Source organism: Anabas testudineus, chromosome 4 (assembly GCF_900324465.2).
Source record: "Anabas testudineus chromosome 4, fAnaTes1.2, whole genome shotgun sequence".
Classification (NCBI taxonomy): domain Eukaryota; kingdom Metazoa; phylum Chordata; class Actinopteri; order Anabantiformes; family Anabantidae; genus Anabas; species Anabas testudineus.
Window position 1 is genome coordinate 20,065,854 of NC_046613.1, and position 10,545 is coordinate 20,076,398.

The following is a 10,545-nucleotide window of genomic DNA, read 5'->3' on the forward strand; positions in this document are numbered from 1 at the left end:
GTGCGTGTGCAAACAAACCTATGGATTTTATGTATATGTTAAACTGTGTGAATGATGTTTTGGATGTTTGGGCTAAGGTTTCCTCCAACAAGAATCTGTTTCATGTAATGCTTGAGGTGTAGACCTGTTCATATTTAGCTAAGCCTTGACCAACATTGACTTTACTCATGTTAGTTTTAGTGGCTTAGGTGTTTCATTTCAATGATGAGGCTGCTTGTGTATGTGTCTAATTTTGAAGTACATGTTCTTTTAGTGAAGAGAAAATAGTTAAATCTTACAAAGCTCATGCTATGTTGTCTTTCATCATGTGAAAATGGGTTTTATAATCAAAGTGATGCATATACAATAACCGTTTGTTTGTTGTCCTCTCCAAGCTATGAGACATCATCCAGTGAAGAGTCCAGCGGAGATGAGAAGTCAAAGGTGGAGGAAGAGGAAGAAGACAGCTCAGAACCAGAGGTGGAAAAGGAAAAGGAGAAAGAGCCTGAGCCAGCAGAGAAGCCCGAGGAGGCAGTAGAGAACCAGGAGAAGGAGGCTGAAGCCTCAGCTGAAGGAGGAGGTGCCACGGCTGAAGAGAAGGGGTGTGAAAGAGGCCTGCTGGATCCAGAGGGCTTCGAGGAGCTCCTGGAGGAGCAAACTGAAGGGTGAGTCAGGTGTTACAAAGAAGCTATGTGCACATATAACATTGCTTATGTGCACCTTTTCAGAGATTTACCAACAGACCAGGGCTGCGGCAGCTACTAATAAACCGCATAAGGACTCAGAACTGTGATTGTTCAGCATTGGCCGCTTGTGTTTTTTTTCTACATGTAAGAGTGAAGACAAGTTGAAGCAAATTGGAAACCTTCCACTTCCTCTCTCGTGTTTTGATTCTAATTCTCTAACTAGGTTATGAGTGTAGGCCTCACACAAGCTCCAAACACATATCCACACCTTATACTTTTAAGTGCCAGAGGTCTGGAACAAAAAGCAAATACACAGCAGTGTTCTCCGATCACCTGTCTGTCTCAGGCATGTGGACAGGACTGAGGGCTACAGGCCAGAAAATAGAACGTGTCTAGGAGAAGCAGGACTTATATTAAGCTATCACTCAGCACCTGTCTGATTATTTGTGTAAGTGTGTTTTTGTGCAGCTATGTGTGCATAATGAGTACAATGTGCAGCGTGTGACCCCCTCAGGATTAGTGCTGCATGTGATGTACAGTATGTTCGGGCATGATGGACGAGCAGTATGAGCATTTGTTGGATATTACTGGACAGTGAATCAATGTGACCATTGAGGTTTGTATGTAATATTACTGTGTCAGACTGTTGACTGATGCGTGCGATCTGTGCAAACCTCCACGACATCTGTTATCTTTAGTTTTCATCCCAGACAGAATTTAAACAAGACAGAAAGAACTTCTTGTTAGTTTCTTGGCCATATGTGAAGCAGACTTGATGGTATCTCCACATAACAATAGAACAATGGAACAAATGTGGAATATACTGTTAACTTTGGATGTGATGTGTTGCTTCCAGGTTTGTTTGAAAGTTCATGACAAAAAATACCTAAAAAATACATTTTAAAAAACATAGTTTAGAAGATAAGACGGATCATTACTATTGTCTGTGTTTTGTTTTTAGGGAGAAACCTAACAAAGATTTTATAGACGCTTGCCTCTATGTAAAGGACCGCATGGATGAGGTATCATCCCCAGATAAAGAAATGGTAAGAAGTTCTCTCGGTTGTTGGTTTTAAAAGTCTTAATTTCCCTTTACCACCTGTCACAGTGTCAACTACAGGTCCTTGTAATAACAGTGTGTATATAAATGTGTGCTGATAATGATTTTTCTAAAATTATTTTAGCTTAGGAAACATGCTTTAGGTTCATTGCTGATGTTTTTTTTAGCTTTTTTTTTATCTTCACTGAGTAGAAAAATGTTGAGTAATGGGCTAAACTGTGTTTTTCCTCTGGCTGAAAATGCAAGCTGCTCAACAGCCCAAACAGTAAAAATGATGTTGAGAGAGCAATAAAAATGCTGCCATAGGGAGCTCTCTCATCTATATCTTTTTTCTCCTCAGCGTCAGGTCTTAGTGGTGCTTTACCAGGAGTGGTTCAGGGTCTCCAGCCAGAAAGAATCGCAGGCGGATACTGTCAGACTATACCTGCGACAAGTGGGTTTGACCACACCCACTCTCCTGCCTTATGTTGTTAACCTGACAGACGGCAATGGGAATATGGCCCTCCACTACAGTGTGTCACATTCAAACTTCCCTGTGGTCAGACTGCTGCTGGATACAGGTGAGACACAAACACACCGTGGCACAATGCAGAACAGAACATGTAAATGGCAAATAACAATAGCAACAGCAGCTAGCTAAGGCAGTTAAACCTTGCATAAATTGCTCTTTTTAAGTCAGTAAAACACTGTTTGTGTATTCAGGTCTATGCGAGACTGACAATTTCAACAAGGCAGGCTATACTCCAGTGATGCTGGCTGCACTGACAGCTGCTGAGAGCCCTGATGATCTGGAGGTGGTACAACAGTTGTTGAAACTGGGTGACGTCAACTCACGCTCCAGACAGGTAAACATGCTCACACTGACACATTGTTCCCCTGTTAGATGAATATTTCAGGATTTGCTCTGTTGTTTTTTTGTGTTACAGTTGTAAAGGAAGTTGTATTTTAGGCACAGCCAGTCTTGGAGTTTAATAAATCCTCTGGGGAAATCAGGGCATGGTTGGAGTCGGTCACTTTACAAGAACACACCAAAACCTCAAACACAAGACCATCTAGTACAGTTCAAGCTAAATTTCTCAACAGGACAGTATAAATGTATTGTTATGCAGAACTTTTAAGAAGAATCTAAATGTGTCATTCACTTTTTTGTCTCTTCTGCTGTGCCTCTCTCCCTCCTTCATCCCCCACCATGCATCTCTTAATGTATCTCTTCATCTCTCCTCACAGCTGCCCTCATTGTTCAAATTCTCTGTGTTTCTCTCTTTCTTTAGGCAGGCCAGACGGCTCTCATGCTCGCAGTGAGCCATGGCCGAGTTGCCATGGTGAAATTGCTCCTGAGCTGCGGCGCAGATGTAAATGCCCAGGACCGTGAGAGATCTACTGCCCTCATGTGTGCCAGTGAACATGGACACACACACATTGCTCGTCTGCTGCTAGAGACAGGTCAATGTGACACCAGCCTGACAGATAAGGTATACTGTTAATATAGTAGTGTGTAATATAATAGTTGTGTGTGTTTCCAGTAGGACATACAAGAAAGACCTCTTTGTGAGCTTGTTCAGATGACCAATACTCAAATCGATGCATCTGGGATTTGTTGGTTTCACTTTTGCTCTTGCTCACTGCATACTGAACGTACTAAAGCTTCAGTGGTGCACGGTCCCTTGGGTGAACTGTTGCCTTAGTGTGTTGCCAAATATATCACTGTATGCTGTATAAATAACAGAACTCAGCTCACCCAGACCAGATATAGTCACTCACAGACCTGTGTTAGGTTAGTACATATATAAAACACAGACATAAATAAGGGGCTCGCTGTAGGAAAAAGCAAGACTTTAAAATGGGTTCACCTCAGAGCAGTAGCTAATTTATACGAAGTACAAACTAAGAAAGACACTGGATCCATACTGAGGGAAGGTTTAAGCTGTTTTTAGCTTACCGGTAATTTCACTGCTCAATTTCTAGTTATTAGTGTTTTTATTACATTAAATGCAGGATGGCTCTCAGTGCCTGTCTCACACATTTACTAGAATATGCCACTAGATACTACACGACCAAGAGCTCAGGTACAGCAATGCAATGGCTGGTGTCTGGCCCACACACAGTAGATTGATGGTTCAACCTAGGACATTATTGATTTCTCTAGACTGTTGATTCCTCTCTGCAGTCTGAGTTGATGGTCATATTCTGTGCAATACTTCTGTATTGCACTGTATTAGCACTCCTCTAAACACTGCTGCTACTGCTCATGTAGCTTTTCTACCTCTACACCTGCACTACAGTTCCCAAAGGAAGAAGGTATGTATGTTCAACAATCAGTCCAAATCCTAAAATCTCAGTGCAGCTACTGAGTAAATTGACCATTCTGTGAATGACTTAGATGAGTCTATACAGACTTGAACTAAAACCCATATAATCATGTTATATCATTTGCTGTATGACTCCATGACAACGTAAGCGCACACACTATATTTAGTGGTAGTGGTGGACAAACGTCTCAAATCTGAGGAAATAAGCAGCTCTGAAAAGCTGTTTCAAAATCTATGCAAAGAAGTCAAGCTGTTTGTTTAGCAGTTTGGTAAAATGTAGTCTAAGGATAATACTGTGCATTCATACTGTTTTAAGACATCAGTGCACCCAGGAGACATGAGGTGTTCCTCCGTTTGCAGCCTTGTCTGCTCTAGTTTGCTGTAATTTGTAGTCTAAATATCTAGAAAGAATAAATGGATGTGCAGTGAGATGCACAGTGGGAATGACGTGCAAAGTTACAATCTGTGAGTTAAAACACTGTCAGTACAGCCAGCAAGGACAATTTACATTAGTATGTGTTAGCTGATGTCTCCGTGGCAAGAAAAGAACCCAACTTACACTATAAAGAGACAGGCTTGCAAGACATGCAACTTTAAGAGTAACAGGAAGAATGCTGACAAACAGGTTTAACATTCTCATTTTTGATAATTGCTGATATATTAGTCTTCCTATTTTGCTTGTTGACCGGTGTCAGCAGCACTTGTTAGCTTAGAATACTGTTGCAAATTATTAATACACACAATCTATGTAACTGCTATTATTTGTGACCAGAACACAGATAGTCATTAAGCTTTGTGGGTTATATTGAATCTGTACGCATTATGCTAAACACCACGAACTAGTTACAGATACTAAACTCAGCTCTTTCGGTGATGTTTACAGTATAGGGTTATGCTGTATCAGGGCAGGTGCAGCATGCTATTTACTATAACGTCCAGTTGCCGGAGAAGAAGCAACACTGCCACTGTCAGGATAAGAACAGTCACTACAGTGTCTTTTTCAAAACTTCCTTTTTCTATGTTTTCCCCCCAGAATGGTCAGACGGCACTGTTGGTGGCCGAAGGAGCCTCCCACAAAGACATAGTTGACCTTCTGAAGGCCCACACTGAGATGCCCGGCTCGGAGCCCTCATCTACCACAGACCTCCTTTGAGCCAGGCCAACCCTGTTTACTCTTCCAGACCACTTCAGCTCACCGACCGCAACCCTTCCATTTCAAGACCCTCTGCGCACCAAAATAAAAGGAGAAAAGCTGTAACAACAACAAAGTGACAACATACAGAAGGTCGTCTGTATAATCGGAGGATAAAAGCGGATGCGCTCTGTTTTCCGGGGAACTTTGGGAGCTCACATACAAACCTCTGCAACTGGATGTACTCCCACATTTTTCTTCCACATTTCTGCCAACATGCCCCATGGGTGTTTATGGATATGCTGCATCAACAACTCAGTGGACAGACAACAAAGACGGCCAGTTGCACTGGTGATAAGACATTGCCATAGTAACGAGTGTGATTGACAGGATATTAAGCAGGGGACAGGATGAGAATCTAAATACAGATCAGGGACTGGCAAATGGATGAATAGATACTCAGATGAACTGCTGCTTCTTATCATCAAACTAGCTCTTCAAACAAAATACTAAGCACATGATCTACCTTTCAAATATGATATTAAATATAACATTATTTCTATTTTATTTTTCCTTTAATGACATTGACATCTTACTTTTCATATTTGGACATAAGCCATTATTGAGAACATAATATATGTAGAATGTTATTCTAACAAATTATAATCACATTCAAACACAGAAACTGTATTTTCTACAGCACTTTTATATTGTGTTTGTGTACAGTAAATATCTAATATGTCAAATATCGGTGTCCAGAGGAAACTATATATCTCCGAAAGTGTGAATTAAAATTTAAAGTATATAGAATAGAACTATTGGTCAAATTTCCCATTATTCAGTGGTTATCTGGTATCATTTGGTGTATTGTTTTTCACATTTGACATGAGTAATCATCATCTGTGAATTATTAAAAAACAAATGGTTTAGTTGGAGATATAATATTCTTGTTGGACACAAACGAAAGGATTTTTATAACCAGAATATAACCAGTTTAAAGTCTTCTAATAATGAAGATGTTACCGTTCAGAAGGTGCTGCATGCAAATACACAGTTACTCCCCCTGCTGGCTGTCGTATAGTACTGAAACAGTATGTTGTAATACTGTCTGTTCTCATGATTAACATTTGTCTCTTTGAGTCTTAGTCGATGTGTCCAAATATAATGTATGTCCCCTGCTTGTTTCAAATCAAATCATGTATGCAACTGCTACAAAATGCACAATGAATGTCAGGCTGGCTGGGATACAAAAAAACATGTAGCAAGTCTAATACTAGCATGGATCACGGGACTAAGAGACACCGGCTGTCAGTGGATATGACAGTGGCAGGAATAGCTCTGAATATTTTTATCATGTGTGACTAAACTTATTTAAATCACGCAGAAAATCTCGAACACGAAGCTCTGATCTGCCTCTTTTCAAATTACTAACACGAGTTCATCCTGTTCCTGCCTCCGGGCACTAAACTGACAAGATATTAAAACCCAGAGAATGGAAGTTATTTTTTATTTTTTTTGTTCACAGTCTAAGAAGCAATATCAATAGAATACATGTTCAAGTCAATCAGAAACGAGGTAGGGTGAGTGGCTCTGGTTTTGCCTTAATCAGATGACTAAGAGAGGAAGATATTTTCCAGGGAATGTGTTTCTTTCTCCTGTTTACCACAGAACTACACCCATATTCCTAAAGTATCTTAAAGCAGGAGTACTGGTCTGACAAGATGTTTACAATTCAGTATTTTCCCCTCAGTGACCACTGGAGATGTCAAACAGTTCATTACGTTTACAAGAATCAAGGGGATCAATAATAGTAACTGTGAACAGGTGACCAATGGTGGCCTATGATTATAATAGGTACAGTAGATACCTGCACTTGTGTCATTTTATTTGCAAGCCACTGTTTCAAACTGATCTTTGAATGGGGTTATGCCATTTTGCTAGGGTCACTTAAGGTGTAATTTAAAGGGGAATTCCACTCAATTCATTAACTGCCATATAAGTGGTCCATGACACTCCAGTCTGCATTTGCAGTTGGAGAAGTGGATTTTTCTATGTAGGAAAGACTCCAGATAACCAGTCAAGAGCTCTGAACCCGGATCACAACAAACTCTGGAGACTTTTTAACATTTTTTCTAACTAACAAATCTGACATGTAGCTCCTATTATCGACTGCTCTGTCTTGTAAGCTGGCTAGGAGCAGTGAGATCTGACCCCCGATCATGCACAAGTACTCTCTCATTCCTGGACACTTTAAAAATATGGGTGCTAATATAGAACTATGTAGATTGACATGAAGTATCTTGATTATATAGTGCTATATGCTATATACAGTGGCTGCATTTACTCAGACACAAGGGGAATTTTTCAACAGTGGTGATAAGATCATCTTTATTTGTGGAGTCATAAAGTAGCATTGAGCAACAGAAACTCTGAATTTGAACTGTGCAGCACATCCAGTCATTATTGGTTGTCTGTATATTAAGGGATAAACATTTGAGCTGGCGTAGCTTCCCACAACACGGACAGCTAAAGGACGATCCGATCTGTGCTGTGACAAGCATCTTGTATATTTGGTCTTCCGTGCCTGTGTATTAAGTCTTAACTTAAAGTAAATGACGTCCATATGTTTAATCCAGTGTGATCCAGATATAATAAGGTTTCATAACTGGCTGAACACCAAAGACCTGAAATGAAATCTGTATCACATGGGTTAAATATATATTTTATCTATATTATATATTATTTCTGTTCCTGTAAATTCAGCCAAATACATGTACATACAGTATTGTGAACAGTATATAACAAGTATTGTCTGACAGTTTGCTCTAAAAATTATATTAACTATTTATTCCAAATGCTATATTTTTTACCATATATAGTATACTTATGTACGCATGGACTAATATTCAATGGGTTCTGCTGGAGGGGAATTTGAACAATCTAGATAATTCCACTCAGTGTTTCCTGATGATGTGATTATTTGACTTTAACTGGTTGGGTGGTATAGTCCATGTGTGATTTCTAGAGGTTGTGGACTGTGTCATGTGCCCTTTAAAGCTACCTTTGACAGTTGTGGGGAAAATATAAAGCACATCTGGCACTGGTTTAAACTCTTAAGGGTGTCAGCTCCCTTGTTGTTTGAATACCCGTCTGATATTATGAGGCTATGTACACGACAGAGTCAAATGTAAAAACCTGTACCTGTATTCATTATACAACAGGCTTGTATGTTACAATCCAGAGATTTACCTATAAATAAATAAATATGAAGATTTAAAACATTTAATTTGTATGTTATTTTTCCCCCATTCAATTCCAACAGAAAAATACACTATAAAGAGAACATAATACCAAAAGTTAGTAACCTGTTACCTGCATGTACTGTACGTGCCATAAGTACAATTTTGAGGTACTTATTTTATTGTATTGTATTGTATTGTATTTCCATAATGTCACTTTTACTCCACCACACTCAGAGGGATATATTATATTTTTTTACTCCACTGCATTTATTTAACATATGTAGATTATGGATAAACGACCTGGTTTTGGATAAAGTAGTTAGCAGTAGCAGCAGTTTATAGCATAATTGTAAAATATGTTATTGCTACTAACTAAAGAGTCAAATTCTGAATAGAAGAAAATAACTAGCATTGGTTTTTAAAATTATTGTTTCTCAATATGTTTTCTATTATTTACTAGTAGATAGCAAAGAACAATAGGAGTATTATCTACTAACAAGGTCAGAACATGTTAGACCCCTCACCCTAAACCTGAACCCCACACCACTACTAGATGATGCCAGTAAATATAAAAAAAGTCTGACTGGCAAATGAAACATGAAGAGCAGCATGGTAGAAGTATTAAAGGCAGGTTCACAATGGTGATTGTGATACTCGATACGAGCTAGGATTAGGCTTCAGTTATGTGCAGTACCTTAGTTTGTTAGGGTGAAAACTGACAGTATGAGAGAAGTGAATCCTGTAATGAAAAACAGTGACCAGCAGATGGTGGTATTATCATACAGTAAGAACACAGAAACTGAGGGAGAGCAGTCACCTCCTCTGTCGAGTGAGACATTACCTTTCTAAATACCCGGAGCAGAGACAGCTGAACTTCATGTAGAACTCCTCAAGACGTTTCACATGTCACCCAAAGGGACTCTTCAGCTTTGACCCCGTTCACATCCTCATTAAAATCACGTCTCACAGGCCTCAAGACAGACAGGTGGACACCATTAAAATTACAGGAGCAGACTGTGGGACTGGCTGAGTTCAGCTGGACCACATTTTGGATGAGGCAAAGAATCCAACTCTTTTTGACTTTGGACTTCCCTGTATATGATGTTATATACATACGACCAGAGTTAGAGTTCTGTAAGTCCAGCAATATTTGCATAATGGCTACTGCACATACAGTACAGTATATCACAGAAAAACACATGGCAAATGATTCCATGTGATCGTGCACTATGAGTATAGACACTATTCATTCCAGTCCATCATCTCTAAAGCACTGACTATTCTATTTTAAGCCAGCATAATGGACAATTAGTTGTGCTAATCATTAGATAACCTTGATCATGATGCCCCGGTAGCTGCTTGATTTCCTCAGGGACCATGTCTGCAATCAGGCACCTGCTATCAATAGACTTTGTGTCCTTCTTTCTTAAAAATTTACTTTGTTGTAGAATGCACAGCTAATCCTGGGGTTTTGCTAATCTTTTAATTTTATTTATTCGTTTAAAAATTAGCTCACACACTTGCTGTAGCGCATCAGTTCCCCGTCAGACTTTACTGCTCAATCAGCAAAAAATGTTCAGGTAACAATACAGTTATTAAAACACAGAATTACTGAAGACATTATCTTTTTGCTTTGCTGGTTTGGTAGATATGGAGGAAAACAGAAAACTGAACTTCACACACTCACATGAGTCAAGCTGTGATAAAAGATGGCTACACAGAGGAACAAATTAAGGTCTGTACACAAAGCAGTTTCAGATTGCGGGGAATTTCTGCATGAGGAAATCTTTCAGTTTTTAATTCTGTTTCTTTTATGGCTGTTTGTCATTCACAGGACAGTGTGAACAGGCCGAAATACAGCCAGAAAACATTTAAAAGACACAAACTGAGACAGTGAGTCAACAGACCCAAGCAGGGCTACTGTTGGTTAGAACAGGGCAAATTAAACTTAAAACATGTTAGTGGAATTTTGGGTTACATTGGGTTTATTGCTATTACTATTCTAAATGAACCAAATACACACGCATATAAAACATTTTACAACAATAAAAATACTTTATAGGAATGATTTAATTGATTTAATTAAAACCAGACTGGAGATTTACTTTTACAGGAAACAGATGGGCATTAATCACAA

The 10,545-nt window shown here is 39.2% G+C and overlaps 1 protein-coding gene across 1 annotated transcript in view; it reads left to right on the top strand.

The window, feature by feature from the left end:
* Window positions 1-8,431, top strand: part of kank4 (KN motif and ankyrin repeat domains 4) — a 59,353-nt gene extending 50,922 nt beyond the window's left edge. Inside the window, 6 exon segments of the mRNA XM_026345860.1 lie at window positions 375-644; window positions 1,627-1,711; window positions 2,066-2,285; window positions 2,428-2,570; window positions 2,997-3,197; window positions 5,068-8,431. Coding sequence (XP_026201645.1) covers window positions 375-644; window positions 1,627-1,711; window positions 2,066-2,285; window positions 2,428-2,570; window positions 2,997-3,197; window positions 5,068-5,187 — 1,039 coding nt within the window. The 3' untranslated portion in view covers window positions 5,188-8,431.
* The last annotated feature ends 2,114 nt before the right edge of the window (window positions 8,432-10,545 follow it).